General features: G+C 39.9%; 2 protein-coding genes across 4 annotated transcripts; both read right to left on the minus strand.

The window, feature by feature from the left end:
- Positions 1–353: 353 nt before the first annotated feature.
- On the minus strand, positions 354–14,980 carry osbpl7 (oxysterol binding protein-like 7). 3 transcript variants are annotated; one of them, XM_032502983.1, is made up of 23 exons: positions 14,573–14,980; positions 10,915–11,085; positions 9,954–10,097; positions 9,807–9,860; positions 9,614–9,727; positions 9,379–9,531; positions 9,146–9,272; positions 8,217–8,335; positions 8,047–8,133; positions 7,517–7,540; positions 5,967–6,117; positions 5,650–5,753; positions 5,378–5,543; positions 4,870–5,016; positions 4,655–4,791; positions 4,091–4,228; positions 2,881–2,944; positions 2,663–2,741; positions 1,963–2,107; positions 1,716–1,866; positions 1,394–1,520; positions 1,151–1,273; positions 354–491 (listed from the first exon to the last, which is right to left on the minus strand). In XM_032502983.1, exons 2-23 carry the CDS (start codon positions 11,041–11,043, stop codon positions 383–385), a joined length of 2,592 nt encoding a protein of 863 aa, XP_032358874.1. In that variant the 5' UTR covers positions 11,044–11,085; positions 14,573–14,980; the 3' UTR covers positions 354–382. The 3 variants fall into 3 exon arrangements, with proteins under 3 accessions (XP_032358874.1, XP_032358877.1, XP_032358875.1); XM_032502986.1 differs by lacking the exon at positions 7,517–7,540 and having other exon boundaries at positions 8,056–8,133; XM_032502984.1 differs by lacking the exon at positions 7,517–7,540.
- A 647-nt stretch (positions 14,981–15,627) lies between these two features.
- mrpl10 (mitochondrial ribosomal protein L10) lies at positions 15,628–20,300 on the minus strand. Its single transcript, XM_032502989.1, has 5 exons — positions 20,183–20,300; positions 19,809–19,978; positions 18,355–18,519; positions 17,541–17,685; positions 15,628–16,217 (listed from the first exon to the last, which is right to left on the minus strand). The coding sequence occupies exons 1-5, from the start codon at positions 20,220–20,222 to the stop codon at positions 15,982–15,984; spliced, it is 756 nt and encodes a 251-aa protein (XP_032358880.1). The 5' UTR covers positions 20,223–20,300; the 3' UTR covers positions 15,628–15,981.
- Positions 20,301–20,458: the final 158 nt, after the last annotated feature.

Below are 20,458 nucleotides of genomic sequence, written 5' to 3' on the forward strand. Positions count from 1 at the left end.
AAAAGGCTTGTAACTAACCTGACTGTTCATGTTCATGCATCTTTTCTGCAAAAAACTGTGAAATTCTCAAAAATATAAACACATACTGTATATGTGTTGACTGAAGTAGTCTAAAAAAAAAAAAAGAATGATAAAATGCATTATAAAAGTGATCGTGATGACCAGTTCACCTGTGCTGGATGCTGACTGGTCTGATGGGACTACAGGGGCTGAGGGGTCCCATGAACCAGTCATGGGCCAACAGAAGGAACGAGAAGAGAAACCAGCAGCACCATCTCCACTCTGCACGTGTCTCAGAGCCGTTTATCCGCCCTGGTATTTCTCTCTCGCTCTCTCACTCACATGGGATTTTAGTCTGGCGTCGCTCGTCGCTGTCGTCTCATCACCAGACAGTTATATTTTCAATATTAGCAAAACCTGGATTCTCTCTGAGCTTCCAGTACGTCCCGTTTGTCAACCACACGTCCCGTCCACAGGAATCTTTGGCTTTTCTGAAAAAGAAAGTAATCATTTACAAATTTAATTTGATACAATTAATGTATTTGCACAGAAACAATGTGAGAAGACCATGTGGTATCTTCTTTTCAGCTGTATCACCATAAATCAAATCTATAAATCAATTATCTATAAGAATGTAAGAATACTGAGCAATATGGAAATGAAATTGCCATGGTACGGTTTATTGATCAACCATTTCATTACATTTTCACGCAAAAATGCCAGATATTTAATAGTTCCAGGTTCTGAATTGTGAGAATTGGCTTTGCTTCGTCATCATATCATAGTGAACTCAATACTGATATAACAGTTTGGAGAAGCTGGCAGGAGTCCCGACACAGAAGCTAAGCAATGTACTATTGTACTAATGCATTTTAGACACTAAACAAAAAAAACTTTAAGTGAACACTATTTAGCATATTTTCACCGCTTTACCTTGCAAGCAGGGAACTGAAGCCATTATCTCTCTTTAAAGCCACCAGACTCCTTTGACAAAAATAGTAATTTTACCTCCCAGAACACAGGAGTTGCAATGCCTCCATCGGTTTGTTTGTATGCAAACGAACCCTTTAAAACATAAAAGTTACTCACTTTGTTGTGACAGGGCGTAATTGTTTGTCCATAACCAGAATTTTTAAATAATTCAACTTACTTGAAAAAACGTGGAACATGTTCTTCCCCCAATTTGGAGAGCTCTTTTCTCCGCTCTCTATGAAACTCCTCTATCTCATCTTTCTTTATGTCAGCTTCATCCACCTTTCCATCCTCCAGCAACCTACAAAAAGCAGAGGAATTTAAAGAATAATTTAACACTGAATCCAATGTTTTTGTGACGGTAAATTGCTTCTACCATCATTGGATTATATGTTGATTTCTTTTCTCCAGCTCGCCTCACCTTTGGTCTGGGCGCAGACGGCTGTCTGTCGGAGGAAGGAGAGGCTTCAGGTCGGGGGGGAGTTCATTTAGCTCCATGGCGAAGCTGGAGAAGCCATAGTACAGCATGTAATCCTTTGGCTGGGGATCTGTGGGGTGACAGAAGCTTCTCCGGTGAGCTGCTGCACATACGTGACGCCTGGGTTTATGCTGATTAGCAGTTTTGGCAACGGGGACTGTTTCCATTTAAACCCTTAACCTCTAAAGCAGAATCTTAAAAACCTTGAGGACAAACACGTCAGCAAACATGTCCTCAGTCTTGTTTGCAATGGTCACACACTCACTTGGCTTCCAGACACATTTCGGAGTGGGCAGGGTGTCACAGTAGATGCCTTCGTGCCACAGACCTCCGAACCGGTGAATGACACTCCCACTTTGGTCCAGCACCGTGCCCTGCACTTCATTCTTGTTTGTGTCTGAACCCCAATAACGGGACTACAAAAACATACAAACTTGTCAGTCAAAACCCTAAAATATCCAATCACAGAAAAGAGAAAAGAGCTGAGTGGTGCAGGAAGTCGTTTCGTTCACCTTGACAAAGGTGATCTTGCAGGTGCAGAAGTTGCTGTTGAGGTTACGGATGGTGACCTCTCCGTAATGCTCGAGGTAACGCTGCTGACTGAAGACGTTGTGGATACAGGTCACTACTTTGTTCCACTCATAGTGGTCACCATACCTGGACAAAACATCAAATCAAAAAAGAGAGTTATCAAGTATGAATGTTTGCTGGTTTTCTTTATTTCATTTTCACATTGTAAACTGAATCTATTTCCATTTTGAACTGTTGGTTGAACCAAATGAGCAACAACAACAAAATTCCAATTTTTTTTATTGAGCAAAAAAATTGACATACAGAAATGAATTATTAGTTAAATGCCTGGTAGCCTAATGGTTTGGATGCCTAACCTTATAAATGCAACATGTTATGTTTGATTCAAGCCCTGGACATTTGCTGCATGTCATACCTCTCTCTCTCCTAAATTTGCCAATGAAAACCTTTTTGGATTTATTTTGGAAATCCTAAATTGTGCTAGCACCACATCATGATGTATACACGGCCAAATACTATGGCTCTGGTTGTGCCTGATTGTGTCCTTTTAAAACGAGGATATGTAGGGAAGTGTTTCATGTCTCATTGATTTCTGAAGGAGAGAACCTTCATCGCTCCACATGAAGTGTGATGTTCACTTACATGTAATGGCCAGTGTAATGCCAGGTGTAGACTGTTTACCTTGGAAGAGTGACATTCACCATTCCTGTTGGCAGAATCTCCAGTGACTTCCCCCAGAATTTGTTTTTCCATCGCTGGTCTGTTCAGGAATATAAATAAACAAGTGTTGTTGAGAATATACATTATAAGCAGCTCTAACTTTTGCCTAGACTACTTGCCTTAGACCACTGACTGAAACCCTAATCAAGTATTTGGTTTGATAAAAAGGAGAGTCTCACCTTGCCAAAAGGTGAAGTTCTCTGACTGAGCATGGCAGGCAGAGATGGGGGGATGGTGGCAGACCTGGTAAAGTAACAAAAAGTCTGTCAAAAATATAAAATGGATACTTACACTACACATGAGTTTGGAAGAAAAAGTAAAAGAGATGTAAAGCTTTTTCACTTTCAATTAAAATGTTATCTTCATCAACGAGACTGTTACATATTTATTACATTACATCTGTGCATTTGTCCTAAAAAGAGCACTGCACCAATTTAGCAGCAGAACAATCTTTTAAATTGCACACATTCTTCTTTTCCTGTCAAAACCTGGTTCCTTCTTAACCCAAAATGCAACTCTAACTGAAACTTTAACTGCAGACAGTTTAGTCAGACATACAGTAGGTGTGTGTTACGCTCGTAGCGGCTAATGTAGCCTGGCGCCTCCAGCCTGCAGCAGAGATGAGCAGCAGGCTACAAAGGTCTGGAAAGATCACATCTTTCTAATTTCAAACCTCCAGATATTTTTAATTATCAACTGTCAATATCCTGCCATAGGAAAGAGAATTTCCCTTTGGGGATCAATAAAGTATTTCTGATTTTGATCACATACTATGACATGTAATCAATGATATTAACAGAAGTCACTGTATCATGATACTATAAATACTACATTGCTTCACTTAGGAATATGCATCACTGTAAAACGTTGTGTAATCACCTCAGTTTCTTGAGCTATGAGATTTATTACATATTGCGTCTTGAAATTGCTCTAAAATTAAACAAACACACAATAGTAACTGTATAACAGGCCACTTAAATTTCAGTGGGCCTACCTGAAATCATGTTAGAAGCTGTATTGTTAAGATATTGTTCAAGAAATAAATTGCTTTGTCAAGGACTGACATTTCATTCCCTTTCACTTAATTGCTATCACATTAAAATAAATTATTATTACATAATTATTTTTGATAGCATGATTAGTTACCACCATTAATTAAAGCAATAAATCACTCAGAGTTGATTTGCGCAGCTCTGTGTGGCTGAGCTGCTCACTTACACAAACGGATGATTCATCTTAATTTACCAAGAGGGGATTAAATAGTAACTCCTCATCATCTTTTCCCAATAGTAGAAGTAAGTCAGAATGGTCCCCTGTAGAAGCCACTCAGAGCTCTAATGATATTCCTGAATAAAATATCCTATAATAAATATCCTGTTTGTGAGATACCTGCTCACTGATGAGGCGGAAGCCCTTGTCCTCTCTGATGCACTCGTAGGTCTCCCCCAGCACCGGGTTAAAGGGCTTGTAGCGGTTTCTGAATGTTACAGGGGAGTAACTAGAGATAGCGAAGGCAGCAATGTAAACCTGTAAGAGATCAAATACAAGAGTGTGTGTGTTGTTCTAACTCAATCTAGAGACAACTGGGAGGATGAGGGTGGTAAAAGACATTGTTGTTGGTTGTTGCATATCCAATATCTGATTGCTATTGTATGTTTATATGTAAATATACAGTATATGACAAAGTCACTTCATTACTCATGTAACAGCCTGTTGCTGGATGATTCTGTGTACAGCATCAAGATAACAAGCAGCCATTTTCCTGCTTTAATGTGGTCAGTTTAAAAAAAGTAAAGACAGGTGCACTGCAACATTCCTGGACATGAGTCTGAATCCTACTTCTAGGAAACATTATTACCTGCTTAGCCGGTGCAAATTTATCAGGGTTGCTACAACATCATTTACGACAATCTGACTCGGTCATATTACATAAACGTGTGTGAATAGTCTTACCATCCTCTGGTAGGGGTCCGATGTGTTGCTGGCGATATCCAACAGCTCGCTGTACTCCAGCTCTTCACACAGCCTCTGCAGCAGGTTAACGGGCTCGTTGAGAGCAGCAGGCATGGACACTCGAGCCAAGTCTTTACCTAAGGAAATACACCGCACATAAGGAAACTGCTCTTTCAAAAATAAAGTCTGTGTAACAGCAGAGTGGTGGGACTTGCCTATGTTATTGTAGAGAATAGCCATGAGGCCCACGTGGCTGTTGTCAGGACAGTGGGCAGGCAGCGTCGTTCGCCGGCCAGTGCTCTTGGGAACGAAGCTGTTAGGAGCCTTGGAAATGCTAGCACGGTACTTCCGGGTGGCCAACGCTGTAATGTCGGTGAAAGGAAGTAATATTAATCAAAGCATAAGGGCAGTTTGATATTTCTATTAAGGAAACAACAAGAACAATAGTCTGTTGTGAGGTTGTATTTGGGCACACATGAGCTGGGTCGGACTCTAGCTACCCCCCTTGTTAGCAAAATAATTCAAATACATCCCCCTTGTTAATTTAAACACACATTGGCATATCAGGAATTGTCTTAATGCAGAAATTAAAATAGTTTATATAAAATTTCCAGGCGGAAAAAAATCACAGTTCTTAGTGTAAAAACCTATTTGTTTGTGTACTGCTGAGTAGATGAAAAGAAATAATTTTTTTGCATAAATGAAGGTCCTACATGTACCCACCATGTCCTTCCTCAGGCTCAGAGTTGGTGGTGCTTCCATCACTAAGTCCTGACTCATCAGACACCTCAGAGGAACTACCACAAAGGATGTCGCTGGCGTCAAAATACTCAGCAGCTGAATCGGCTACTGAAGGAGGCCGGTGGGAGGAATCCCTCGCTGCTGCAGGCTGTCGACGGACGAAAGAGAATGAGGATCAAAGAAAACCAGCTATCAAAGTCCAGAAGGGAATATGTCCCAGAGAATCCAGATGACAGGTTCAACATGAATCATACCTCAGCGGTTTTGGACTGATGGATGTTGTTAGATTCCCAGACTTCCTGCAGCTTCTGCCTCTCCTGGGACAGAGTTTCATGCACTGTCTTCAGCGAAGCAAGCACTGAAGAGGAATAACAACAGAAGTAGTTTCAGGGGAAATTTGGATGCATGTTCATTTCCGATTTCTTTCAATATGGACGTTTGTAACATTTCACCTTCTGCATAATCATCTCTGTGGACTCTCTGATCTTGTCTTGGATTTTGCGCGTCTACCTATAATACTACCTTGTAGGAACCCTGTCTAACTGTGTGCATGTTTCTGTTTTTTTCTGACCTCGTAGCGATATGGTGCAGATGTCCTGCTGGATTTTCTTGCCCTCGGGTGATGTGGCAGTGGGAGGGGACAGCTGTGAGTAGACGTAGTCAGGGATGGAGGGGACTGATGCACCGAGGTGAGGAGAGCTGCCCAGGTGACTGGAGGACAGCTATGAAGGTGAACAAAGGAGAATGGAAGTTGGTTTATTCAATGGTTTCCTTAACAAAGTCCCTTGTTATGTGACAATTTGGGTTCAAAGGCGTAGTAACTTCCTGGAGTCTTGTTGTCATCAGCTAATAAATACTCCTCCCCGTAAAACCACTCATTTATTATTGTTCTTATTACCTCTGTTTTAGTATTGATATAATGTGTAAATCAGTTCACTTTAGAGGCGCTAGTAGACAGATCCAGGCTTGCTGTTTCCCTCTGTAGGAAGTCTTTATGTTAAGCTAAGCTATAGCCAGCTGCTGGCGGTAGCTTCATATGTAGTGTACAAACATGAGAATGTTATCAATCCTCTCTTCTAACTCTTGACAATGAAGCTAATAATCATATTTCACATAGAAAAATATGATTTGTCAAACACAGGAGTGTCTAATTCAAAGCCATAGTGCGTAGTTTATGCCGCCGCCATGAGGAATTCTAAGTAATGACAACAAAACTGGCGTAACGGCCACATGATACACGCCTTCCGGGATTGCCCACGCAATTGCTAGTAGCCAAAGAGGACAGGGAGGAAAAACATGATGGAGTGAAATGGATGAAATACAGAAAGAGTGGTGTGGAGCTGATAGTCTGGATTAGCTTTGGAGCAACTCATTTGGCAACGGCTTGAACGTAACGGACGTCCATTAATCTCAGTAACAGTACAATTACAGTTTAAAGTTACAGTTACAGTTACAATACAGTTTGTATCGTTTTATTGTTGTTGCATTGTGTTATGTGATAATCATCCTGGTGAAATCCATTAAATTGACCAAAATGGATTATAGTCATCATTAATGGTAATTAGTTACACCTGTGCTTTCCCTGCAAAACCAATGCTATACTGTGAAGTTACATCAATATAATAATAGTCATCTAATCAAGGACTCATTTACATTTGGAAAATCAGGTTAACTAATTGTTTTAATGGCTTACACCTGGACCTCTAGTACCACAGTCCTAAGGTATTTTATGATTAAATCCGGTCCTGTTTGTTTGGTAAGAAAAGAGCTGCAGTACTCTGACTAGCTGGCAGGACAGACAACCAACAGCACTCTGGTTTCTAGAGAACATGGTTTGAAAACTACTGAACTACTAGAATCTAAACAAAACGCAGGATTACTTGATTGATCTATTCAATTTTGGAGGTTGAATAAGACTACTATGAATATACTTGGCTAAAGCACACAGAAACATCATTCAGTGCAATTAAAACAAAACACATTTACCATTATAATCTTGTTTTATGTCCATTATTTATGCAGTCACAATTCATTTTCAGGAGGCTACAACAACAAGTGTGTAACTGGAAAACATTAAATCATTTTTATGAATCAAATTGTCTCTGCCCATTGCCAACTCACCGATTTAGTAATCCCACGAATAGGCTTTGGATTAGAAAAAAAGGCCCAAAAATGTTACAGGAGGGTTTGGATGTCAAATACTTAAGAGTCTGTACTCGATGGTCAGAAACCACTATTTGCAGAAACAACTATTTGCTTTTATAAAGATATAGTGGAGTAAGGGCGTCCTGAGCAGAGAATAAAGTCACACTCCCTCTGTTTGTGCTGTGATCTGAGTTTCTCTGTTCTGTGTTTGATAGCCGGTAAATGTGACTGCATCTGTCGCTGAGGGCTGTAACAAAGTGTCAGTATTTGACGAGTTGGGGAACTGTCTGTGAAAGTCATGGGAAGGCAACCCCAGCCGATATGGTTTTTCATGAATATCGAGTACAGACCCTTTAAACCCAATAAGTTACCAATAAAAAGACTATTTATGGTTTCAATCAATAAGTAATTTAAATCACCTTAAAACATTGATATTAACTGATATTGTTAAAACAGTGCCCGTGATGTCTTTTGGTCTAAATTCTAATTGAGAGTAAATTACAGACCTTTCTTACCATTCCCAGGGATAATGTGCGAGAGTGGCTCCACATCTTCCCTGACCTCGGCTTCTTCGGCTTCTCAAGTGAGATATTCTGGATCAAAACATTTATAAATAATTTTAATTTCATGTGATGCTGCCCAGAAAAAAGCTGCTCCAAACTGAACACAACTCTACCTGGGTGCTAATGATGCGCTTCAGGTCTCCGTTAGTGAAAGCCTGGCCCCCCTCCAACATCTGCAGCTTCTGGATTAAGCGGTTTAGCTCAGTAAGGTCCAAATGACAACGGTTCAGCTCTGGAAGAAAACATGAGCAGTATATATTAATTTATTAAGTTTCTGTCACTAATAATTAGGTAGGATTTGTGTGGTCATGACATAAAAGAGTAAAACCCAACATTTATGCTAGTTTTTAAGTTTTAGAACAATAAAAAAAACTACACATTAACAACACAGCATCTTAACATGATGTTGCGTCATTTACACAAGTCTATTTATCCAGAGGAATAACAAAATGTACCACCAGAAACAGAAATGCAAGGCACACTTCAATAGCTGTTTTCTTGACAGTGTTTCCTGAGAGAGACGCTTATAATTGCACTTCTACAGTATAACACTACTGACGATGGACGGTTTAAAAAAAAAAATACTGTGTATATATAAAAATCAATGCAGCAGAACCAGAGATGTTGTCTTATTTATTCCACACTTTGTTCTTCCTTGTTTTGGTGCCTAAAGACCCACAATGCAACTCAAGCACAGGCAGATCCATCAGAGATTTGGGGTGTGTCGTGCTAGTAGCAGCTACTGTAGCCTTGGGTCTCTAGCATGCAGTAGAGATAAGGAGCAGGCTGAAGAGATCTCTTAAGCTCACTTCTTTCTACCTCAACACTAGGGCAGTCCTCGACTAAAGAAATTCTTAGTCAACGCCTAAATGATTTCGCACAACTTCCTCTGGAGACACAATAGGCTTCACATCTCCCCTTTAAATAACTTTGATATTTTTCAAAGACTATCCGGACATTATTCAAAATGTGTTTCTATAATGAGACTTATTATTGTTTTGGGAATGTTGTTTCTCTGCATTTGGGAATATATGGCAGATACCTTGAACACAGGAGTCTGGGTTGTGACTTCGCTGCAGCCAGGCCGACACTTTTCTGTTCACAGCATTGTTATCTGAGGGCAGCACTGCTGCTGGTGCTCCAGCTGAATCCACCAGGCCTGCAGAGCTCTGCTAACGTAAATCCAGAGGGGGGAGGACACAAGACTTAATCTGGGTCACTTGTAAAGATTGTTGTGTGTTACTATTGACTTTTTATTGCCTATTTGATAATCACCAAATCTCCATTTTTCTGAGCTTGTCCGGCTGCAATGCCATGGGACAAAGTCTGGAGGAAGCTGCTGGGAACATTAGCCGCCTCATGCTTCTTGTACAGGCGGTGGGCTTGTAGCTTGGTTACCCAAATGTAGAAGACTTCGTGGCTATTTGCCTTAGAGAGAAAAGAAAAGTTAAAGATATGTCTTTTTAATCTGAAGGCACAGTCATTGTTAGTTTGAAAAATAACTGTTTACCTTTGTGTGATAGAGGATGTCCCCTGCATCCAAGTCAATCTGATTTGACTTCTTGTTTATCGACATTACGGCGTGGCTGACATCTAAGGAGCCCTGGAATCTTCCCTTGGAGACCTTCAGTGGACACAAGGTATGTTTATGTGTTTAATTTAGTTGATAAAATATCCTATGGAAAAAAATTTAGTTTACTTACATCTTGTTGATTTTTGGAGTAACGCAAGTTCCCTGCTTCCAAGACAAAGTACCGCTGATAAAGAGATCAAACATCTTATTTTTAAAACCTTCGTTGATAAAGTCAACATGTTGGCTTACAAGATGACAGAGTGGACGGATTTCTCACCTTGTGCCAACCTTTCAGTGGCCACTTCCTCCTCTTGAGGAGATATCCTTCACAGATACCCGGGGGGGTCATGTCGGGAGGGTTGTCGCCTTCTGCGTTCATTTCTACGTGAAGGTCGTCAATCACTTCCCAGTCTTTGATAATCTACAGACAGCGGGAAACCCACTTTTAGTCTTTTTTTTTTTAGTAACTGTTTTGACCTTTTACATGCAAACAACAAAACAACAAATTGTGTAAAGTTCACGAACATACAATATATAAATACATACATACATACATACATACTATGACTTAACATACATACATACAATGACTTAACATTGTCAGTTTTCATGAAAGGAAAATAAATTTGGATAAGCTAACTTTGTCTCAAAAGCTCAGAAAAGACGGCAAGGTGGATCACTAGTACTGTAGGTTGCAATAGCATACGCAAAAAATTTGAAAATATGACATTTGTGAACTGGTATTCTTTATTTTTAGACTCTTTTAAGTGTTGTTTGAAAAGTTTCTGGGTAAGGCCACAGAAGAATAGATGTATGCATGACACAATGGAAAGGGAAGTTTGGGGTCCCCTACTGGAGCTGCTGCCCCCGCGACCCGATACCAGATAAGCGGCTGAAGATGGATGGATGGATGGATGGATGGATGGATGGATGGATGGATGGATGGATGGACGGATGGATGGATGGATAACACGATGATGGAGATCATGTTAATTTTACTGTGACATTTACTGCCTTTAAAATAAATAGACTTAGCATCTGGCTCACTAATCTCAGTGGTTTCATGCAAAACATTGAACTATAATTCAGAATGAAAACAGAGCATCTAAAACTGCAACACATGTCAGGATGTTATTCTGGGGAAATGTTAACTGACACAAAGCAATGAATCCCTTTTAAAAAAGAACAATAACATACATAGACCTATAATCGTCTTATTCAGGTGAACTATGACTTACCTGTCTGGAGTGGCGGGACGACACAGTGCTGCTGCTCCGAGAGGGGGATGGCTTCCACGTTGGTGTAGACTTCTCCAGGCCGCTCGCCAGCGATTGGCTGCGGTTGAGTGAAGATCCGTATGAATCCATTTCAAAGCGCAGACCTCAGACTCCCCGCCTTCTTGTTATCAGCTGTTTTTTGAGAGATAAATGAGATATCTATTCCATTATTAATATTAAATCTCTAGATGGTATTTTGACAAATAAGAACACACATGAAAGCAGCTTTCCAGATTCCTTTTTCAAGAATAAACTGTGGAAAGAGAAATGTTGACACTTCTGAGGTTTTTCATGCTGAACTTATAATAAGAAGCTTATCAGCACATCTCTGGTATACACATTTAAAGTGGCGATTCTGAATGATTCTTTGTGGAGAAACTCAGTTTCACAGATCTGTAGAATAAATCGTCTAATTGATTAGTCAACAAAAGCATGTGTGTCAGTCAACGAAGAATTTCTTTGGTCGAGGACAGCCCTTGTCCGACATCCATGTGCCCCCAATTTGCTGTGACACGCAAACACTAGGTTACCAAGACAACAACTGTACATGTGCTGGAAAAGCAAATCGGACGCTGTATTTGAAGACAAGCTTTGCAAAGAGATCAGTCACTACCCACATCTCTGAGATTAATTTTAAAACAATATGAAGACAATCAAATGTGTAACAATTCATGGAGGGAAATCGCACAGAGTTTTGGGAAAAGAAGAAAGTGCATGTGTGGAATGCGTCCTCTAGAAAGTACTGTAGTATAAAACCAAACTACTACATGTCCATGATGCCTGCAGCTGCCCCTAAATTCCACATGCAATTATCTTTTATTTTGTAAGGGACTCAGCTCTTACTTTACAGTCTTACTTTAATCAAAGGTTGGACATGTTAAGCTTGATATTGTCCTTCATAAAAATGACCCTCGAGGACTTGACATGAGAAACATGAAACCAAAGTGAAAGTGTCAAACAGGCCCAACAGAGCAGGAGACGTGTGGAGACTGTCTGTAATCCAGTTATCACCTGATACACTTCATACATCCTGGATCCTCATCTCACTCTGAATCTTAAAGTCACACACACTGAGCATTTCAGTGAACAGAAAACTAAACATTCTTCACAAATTCAGAAAATTGACATATTTCTACATGAATACGACTAAATAGTACTTTGTTTACAGATCATTATGCATTAGCAACTCAAACTTTAAAGTCTAAAAGTCTAAAAGTAAGCAAATAAAGAGAATTAGTTTCAGTTGCCAGATTTTCCTTTGAACTACTGTGTGCTTGAGGTAAAAACAGGAACAGGCTCTGAAGCTGTAGAGTCATTCTTGTGGTTACTTTGTCACAGAATAATCTGTTAATCTTGAGTTTTTGAACATGGGTGGGGTGGTTAAAGAATACATGAATGACCTACAACATTCTCCAAACTGACACAATATCCCTGTGTGACATACTGTGTTATTGAAGGTTACAATGGTCATTTTCAATAACATATTTTGGTGGTGTTGTAGTGCAACATAACAGCATTCTTGATATTTTGAATCCTGTCAGAGAAATTGTTTGTGAAATATTTGTGATGTAAATATCACTCTTTTAATACCAAAATGTTGATTAGTTTAGTAATTTAGGCTCTTGTTTATAAAACTGAAGGCAGGTCCTGACACAGGATGCTGTATGTTTTGCCCAAGCTGGTCTTACATACTGTACAGTATGTGACGCGGCAGCCAATACCGCCTGCAAGGAGAGGATTACTAACCTTGCTTAATTGGTTTTTCAGGGGTTGTTTTTAGCCGCTCGGACACGGAGGAACATGAGGCAAAGAGCACTGACACAACATGGAAACTGCACATGTGCAGACCACAATCAGAGCAGGACAACAGTTAGAAACTGTAACCTACCAAAGTACTTTTAAATCACCTGTTAACACGAATGTAAAATAATAATAACATTAAGCAAAAGAATGAAAAGATGCAGTGCAATTCAAGAGTAGAATACATACAGTGTAGTATTTTGATGTCACATACTTGTTTTTTACAAAGACAACTTCCTCCAGAAAGGCAACGTGTTTGTGAGACAGTGACCGTTTTGTTTGCCTGGAGAAAAGTGGACATTTGTCTTTTAGGCTTTCCTACAGACATTTACAACCTCTATGTGTGCATTTAATTTGCAAACCTTATTTTATTCACTCAAGTAGGGAACTTACTTTTCTAGGTTTAGGTTTTATTATTCATTCATCTGTATTTAAACATCACAGAACCCTGTATTTGTAACAGCATCAGTCTGGAGAAGTGAGAATAAACGAGTCCGTGAGGATAAAGGCCAGGTCAAGGGAACCTAAATGAATGGGGCGCGTTACTTCCAAACTGATATCCCTCTAAATCTGGGCAGAGGCAGCTCGGCTTGCGGTTATGTAAGGCCAGGAGAGGATGAGTAACTGACCTCAGTGATGAAAGCATGTGGTGGAAACAGGATAAAAGGATTTGCAGGTTTCTGAGCTTGCTTGCTCACTCAAGAAGGAACACAAAGAATATTCTACAAGTTAAAAAAAACAAAAGCGGGTTTGAGCTCACTAGATGGCGACAAAAGTTATATTACACTTTCCCCAAGGCGTTGAGAGGACAAAGTGTAATTTTAGATTAGAAGCTTTGGCAAAACCAAAAAAAGATCTATGTATGTCAGATTTGCAAAACTTCTATTAAAAAAAAAACAAATCTGTTATCCACATTACAAGTTTCGTAATTACATTGAGGTCGAGCACTTAAAGCAATCTTACTCCAAATAATTTGAGTCAACTTTTAAAATGCAATAAAGCATGTAAAGGGCTGTTCAAAAACAATCCAAATAGATTTGTGGTCAGAATCCTATGCTACCTCATCTTTGACCCAGAAGAGAGCAGATATGAGATCATGAGCTCAAATGAGAGCCAAAAAACAACAAGTCAACCGAGGTGAAGGAAGAGGATGGCGTTAAAATGCAGAGATTATGACAGCTATAATCTTGCTTTTTGAAATACAAACTGCAGCCAATAAACGATTACTTGAGAATAAAATATTTATAAATGAGTGTGGAAATGTCTCAAACTTTCTACTTGCAGTACAAATATTTGAAATAGTCTAAGTGAGGATTCAATGAAAGGATGCAGTTTGAAATCCAAAATCTAACGGAGGGAGGCACATTGTCTCCCAACAGCTGTAAAAGAGTGGGCTTGTTGGCAGAGTAAAGAGAGGATATGTCACTTATTTAAAGAGACTATTAACTGAGAACGCAAATCAGGAGGAAGCTACACTGATATGTTTCAGTACAAATGAATCAGTATGAGCAGCCAGTCTGATTTTATATGTTACACAAGTCCTTAAGGGCCATGAATTATTCAGAACTGCTCTCCAAAGACCAATAAGATGTCACTGTCACAGCACAGAGAGAAGAGGAACTTTGGACTATTTCAACCAAAGGTTTAGTAGTATTTTATCAATAGGAACACGATGCATTCAAGGCAGAGAACCCCGGTAATTACATGTAATGTCTAAATTATATTAAATATTCTGCGGGTTTGCTTCGGCTGTATCTAAGGATTGAATAGAGCGTTTTCTAAGCGAGCTTATGTTTAAAATCCAAAAAAGAAGTCTTACCTCAAATTCCCCTCCGACTCTCATCATCTGCTGCGATCCTGTGCGCCTGATAATCCAACAGGTGTCTCATTAGGTGTTAAAGAAACTGCGGGAAATCAATACTTACCAAGAAAAAAAAAACATTTCCATATTAAACAGTTTACAAAAACTGTATAACTACATTTTACATGCACAGATAATCACTAACTCTGATCACATAATCTCACCGGCCGTGCCCTCTCTACCGGTACACGAGCTCCCTCAAATCAAAGGAGAGCTGTGCGTCGCAGGTTGCGCGCGCCGTGCGCAATGCGTCCTGGGCATTATCCGCATTAGCTGGAATTACACAGCTACTAGCAGGGATGTAGAGCAGGGTCGCCTAAATCTAGACAACCTCCACTCACTCTCCACACCTACCGTAGTTCACTCTGTTTTAAAGCAAAGGCTGGGATCTTAAACATGGCCTTAACATGCTAGAAGTGACTTGATTTAAAAAATATGGTATTTTAAGGAAAAAAGTATGGTTTTAAATGTGTTAATTGTCTGAAAAATATCAATATTTGTCAATATGGGTTAATATTTGCCGATCAATCAGTGCAGGTTACAATTTGACGTTTATTTACCATCATACCAGTAGCTTGTAAATGGTGCCACGTGTCTGCAGATCACAATTTGTGATAAATATCAAAATAAAGCCAATTATATTTTGATATCATGTACTTTACTTTTTACTGAATGAAAATGTGTTTTAAAAGATATTTAAGTTTAGACATCCCCTGTTTTGTAGTGGAGTGTTGCAGCGAGCGCCTCAGTGATGTCTGTCTACCTCAGAAAGGCCGGCCGTAATAGACTAACTGACCCAGATTAACATGCTGTAATCTGCAGATTAACGTATCGGGATCTGTGACCACTTGTGTTTATTTTGGCTGAAGCGCTTTTTAATGATGCTACTTTACTGCCACTGCTGCTACTTTTGGCTAGAGTTGCATTTAACTCAAGATAACAATTCAAAACTCAACTTTAAAAAAATGTTTCTGACAAATCTTAAACCCAAAAAATGACACTGAGCAATAAAATGTGTTGAAATAGTTTATTTATATGTGACACTATAATTAAATAAAGGAATTGCCTGGGCAACACCGTCCAAAACTTCCATTGAGAAGTTGAAGTCTTCTTTATTCCCAGCAGGCACTGTGCTCCTATAGGTGGGCGCACATCGTATGATTTAGTCAAATTCAACTGCTCCAGTCAAGTTATTGAGATTGAGTAAACCACCAACTTCCTCTTTTGCAGACTAATCTTGAAGGTTTGCCTGGAACCTTTGTGCTAAATCATAATAAACCTTAAAGTATGCATCCAACTCAACAGTCCCTCGTCTTTCCATACCACTGGAAATCCGCCATGCAACAGTCAGAGTCATTTCTGAAGCTTTACGTGGCCTCCGCTGCTTTAGGAGCCTGAGTGTGGTCCTCCGAGCTCTGCTGTTTGACGTACTGCTGGAGGAGTGCGGACAGGCGGGCCGGGTGGTGCTGCAGCATGGAGGCTGTGTGGGAGGTGAGCATCGTCAGCCCGCTGACTAGTTCGCCCCGGACAACAGCCACTGACGGCAGTTTGGAGTAGCTCACCACCCCCTGGGCAGTCAGCAACGTGTTGTCTATGCAGGCTCCTGTTGACAGGGGAGCAATACAGTGATTGATGAGCTGTAGTTAAATAATCACATTCTGTTTTTCAGCTAAGGTTTTAATGAAACATAATCCAGGTGTATCAATAATTGTGTTAATCTTCCTCTAATGAACTAGTCTAGATCCACAAAGTTTTAGGGCTGCCGGAAATTTTGCTGGATGTCCCTCTCTTTAGGCCAGATGTCCGTTACCTTCCTCTTTCTTTGTGATGTGATTTTAAAATCCGGTGGATTCATGAGGACTATAGTTACCTGGTCCTCACATCTCTGCAGGGTAAATCCAGACAGCTAGCTCGACTATCTGTCCAATCTGAGTTCTCTTTTGCACGACTAAAACTACCTTTGATCGTACACATGTTCCACAAAAAAGTTCCTTCCAGAGGCTGTTTTGCAGCGGCACCGTCTTAACGTCCCGGGCTTAGCACCGCCCAAGACGACTGTGATTGGTTTAAAGAAATGCCAATAAACCAGGGCAGGTTTTTTTCCCCATGCCATCAATGCTGTGTGGACTAGCCAGACCCTCCTCTACAGTGCTGTGGAGGAAGGTCCGGCTAACAATTAGTAAATTTAGGGATTGACTTTTTAAAAATATTTCAATAATAATAATAATAATAAACTGACAACATCCCAAAGATAAATTACCAAACATTTGTTGGCTGCAGCTTCTCAAACGTGAGGATTCTAAATTCAGTATTTTGGGACTTTCCGAGTGTTGTTTAACAACATAAAGTATAAAGTTGGTCTCTAGCAGTGTTGTAACGACACTGGGACTTCTAACATTGACACAATACCTTGAAAATATCGATAATTGATATAATTTTCCATACTTCGGGGATAATGTATGGGCTGGCTTGTATCCTTTGCTTCAAATGCTAATTATTTCCAAAAAGCACTCCAGCTGTTTTCTTTGTCAACCAGCACCAGAAACTCTGCACCTGCGTCTGCCGTGTTGAACAAACTGCTTTATATTATAAAACTAATTTCAACTAAAAGATAATCAATTCTTTAAGTTGCTATTACATTTTAAAGTCTTACTAGTTCTATATTTTAAAGTGATTGCACACAAACTGTTAGGTTATGATATAAAGTTCCCATTTGTTAGTACTTTGTTAAGAAATTGTCTAGGGCAGAAAATACCAAATCAAATAAGACATTTCTTGAACCACATCTCTGTGTAAATCCATCTGTAACCTCCTGAGGCATCATGTCACTCTTGGGCCATCTTTGTCTGTAGCAAACATTATAAAATGATTACTTTGCTAAACCTTAATGTTCCTCCTTGCATTAAGACACGGACAACAAACATACCCAGGAGCGTCATCTGTGGGCTGGCCCTCAGAGTCGACAGCATCTCCTTCGCTTTGGGCTCTTTACTGACAAACATAACTGTAGGGCCGATGAACAAAGGAGCCATGTTGGCGTAAACGCTGTCTTTCAGGAACGACCGCACCACCTGAAAAAAAGCATGATTAAAGAATAGAACAACCTTCAATGAAAACTAAGATCACAGGGGTTTAAAGCTGTGTAGCATGTTCCATGTTTTAAAGGACACAAAGGAGCGCTCAGTCACGTTACTATCTACTTTGATTGGTTATTTTATGAGTTATGCAGCAGCTACAGAGATGATGCATTGTTTCACAGCCTGGAATTCAGTAGTGTAGATAGACTCAGTGAAACTAAGGCAAGAGTTTAACGGTTTAAAACCTAATTGTGTGTAATATATATCCCATGATAAACAAAACCAACACTGGTAACCAGCAACAAGTCAAACATTAGGGCCCTTTATGACGGCAGAGATTGTGTGCTAAAATCACGTGGCTGCAGTCCATTTATTGGAAAGAATTGTCACAGTTGTTGTTGTTTTTTCTTCTTCAAAAAGCAACTAAAAATGCAAGGCTGGGTGGCCCGGCCACCAGGGCACCCCAGCCTGGGACCTTTGTCACGTTATTCCTCACGTCTCTCTCTCCCTCCCCCCTAATTTCCTATAATTTCTCTACAGCCTGCTTTCTTATTAAGGCAGTGAAAAAGTAAAAAACAACTTTAACTCACTGGCACACTCAACATGCCTTGTACCATCACTTTTTATTGGAAAGAAATAGTCATAAAACATTTGTCTGGTTACCTGGTTGGGGAAGAACTTGACAGTGATGCCATGTTTGTTGAGTCTGTGCTTGAGAATCAACATGTCTTCAGCATTGCTGGCGCTGTTCTGGACCACAGCGACCATCTTAGAGTCCTGGAACACTTTATTTAAATTCCTCTGCAGGACTGACATAAACGGGTCGTCCTGGTGGAATAAAAGAGAAGATTTTGTCTCACAGTGAAGTAGAGCTTCTAACAAATCCCTCCTTTTAATCTGTTCCAATGAGCGCTTGAGGTTTAGGGACAATGAGGATGTTTTAAACAATAAATATCATTTGAAATGTTTCTATATTAATGCCAATATGATACCTGTCTTTCTATATCCATACCAACACAAGTTTTCCTAGTTTTAGGAATAAAATGTGTTTATTCTAAAAAAAACTTTTAAAGAAGCCAAATTTCACAGCGCTGCAGATAATATATATTATATTATATATATATTTATTATATATATATATATATTATATATATACACACACACACACACACACACACACACACAGTGGGGTCAAATGTTTGGGCACCCCAGGTAAAGATTTGTCAGCGTTTGAACTTTGCAAATGAACATATAGAGCAGAGCAGTGCGTGACGGATAGCCAGAAATCTCAAAGAACTGGAAGACTTTTGTAAGGAAGAATGGGCGAAGATACCTCAAACAAGAATCAAAAAACTCTAGCCTGGCTACAAGAAGCGTTTCCAAGCTGTGATACTTGCCAAAGGGGGGGGGGGGGGTACAAGGTCTTAACTCTGCAGGGTGCCCAAACTTTTGCAGACGCCATTTTTTTTTCTATTATTTTGAAAGCCTAAATGATGGGGGGAAAAAATCTAACTTTTTGTGACATATTATACAAATGTCTGATCTGTCATTTGATGCCTTTTGGAGATTTTTCCATCTTTTCTTGGCTTCTTTATGCATTAATACACATTTTTACCTGGGGTGCCCAAACCTTCGGGCCCCACTGTGTGGTGTGTGTGTGTGTATGTATGTGTGTGTGTGTGGTGTGTATATATATGTATAGCTGCAAACTCCTTTTACAGCTAAACAGTACACTAAAATATGTTTCTGTGTTATTTGATTCATGTAGTGCTGTCAGGATATAGAGACAGTTTACACAAATACGACAACAAAGGTTTTTTTTGGTAGTTTCCAACTAATGTCCATGGCCTGCGTTTGTTCCTTGTCATTGTTGCTCTAAATGCTTGCTATTGAGGGAAATAGTTGGGTCTTTATAAATTATAGAGGGTGGTCTAGACCTACTTTATCTGTAAAGTGTGTTGAGAAACCTTCTGTTTTGATTTGACGCTATGAATAAAATGGAGTATATTTTTTTGTTTTCACAGTGTACACAAGATATGCACAATATATAAATTCCCCAACTCACTAACAGCGGAATATATTGTCTCGTGGCCCTTTATGAAGGGGACAAATGTTACCTCCTGGACGTGCTTGGTTTTGGATGGATAGGCTCCTGGAGGAACGACCCGTGTCGGAGGAATGTACTTCGTGACAGCCATGAGCTTCTGTTTGAGGATGTGCATCGGTCTCCTGTGGCGGGTCACGGCCTTGGAGCCGTGGCGAACAGCCTGTATCAGGGGAAGCCATCCTGAAACACACACAGTCTGTCAGACGTTGGCTGAGGCTGCCATGCTAACACCGGCTAACACATTTAGCTCATCTGCTATGCCGTTTAACTGCAGCGTGGCTAACACTGCTAGTTTTACATAGCTCTAGAAAAACAGGCAACGATGTATTAAGTCGTTACGAACAGATTGCTAAAGCTAGAAATGCAGTATTGACTCAACATTACCCTGTTTCGGTATTAGTTTTACACACAAGGTCGCTGCCATTTTTAGGAGGAAACAGTGTTTCAGGAAGTGACGACAGAACAAACGATGCGTTCACTGTCATGTCGGAGGAAAGAGAATCACAACAGATGATTGTGGAAATCAAGCTTAAAATTAACCAATCGAAATCGTTTCGGCGGTACTTGAATACACTGTTAGGAAATTTAATTTATTAAAAAAAACACATTTTTTATAAATGATGTTTTGTATGTAAACACTGTTAAGTAACTAAAGCTGTC

Source organism: Etheostoma spectabile, chromosome 21, assembly GCF_008692095.1.
Source record: "Etheostoma spectabile isolate EspeVRDwgs_2016 chromosome 21, UIUC_Espe_1.0, whole genome shotgun sequence".
NCBI lineage: Eukaryota > Metazoa > Chordata > Actinopteri > Perciformes > Percidae > Etheostoma > Etheostoma spectabile.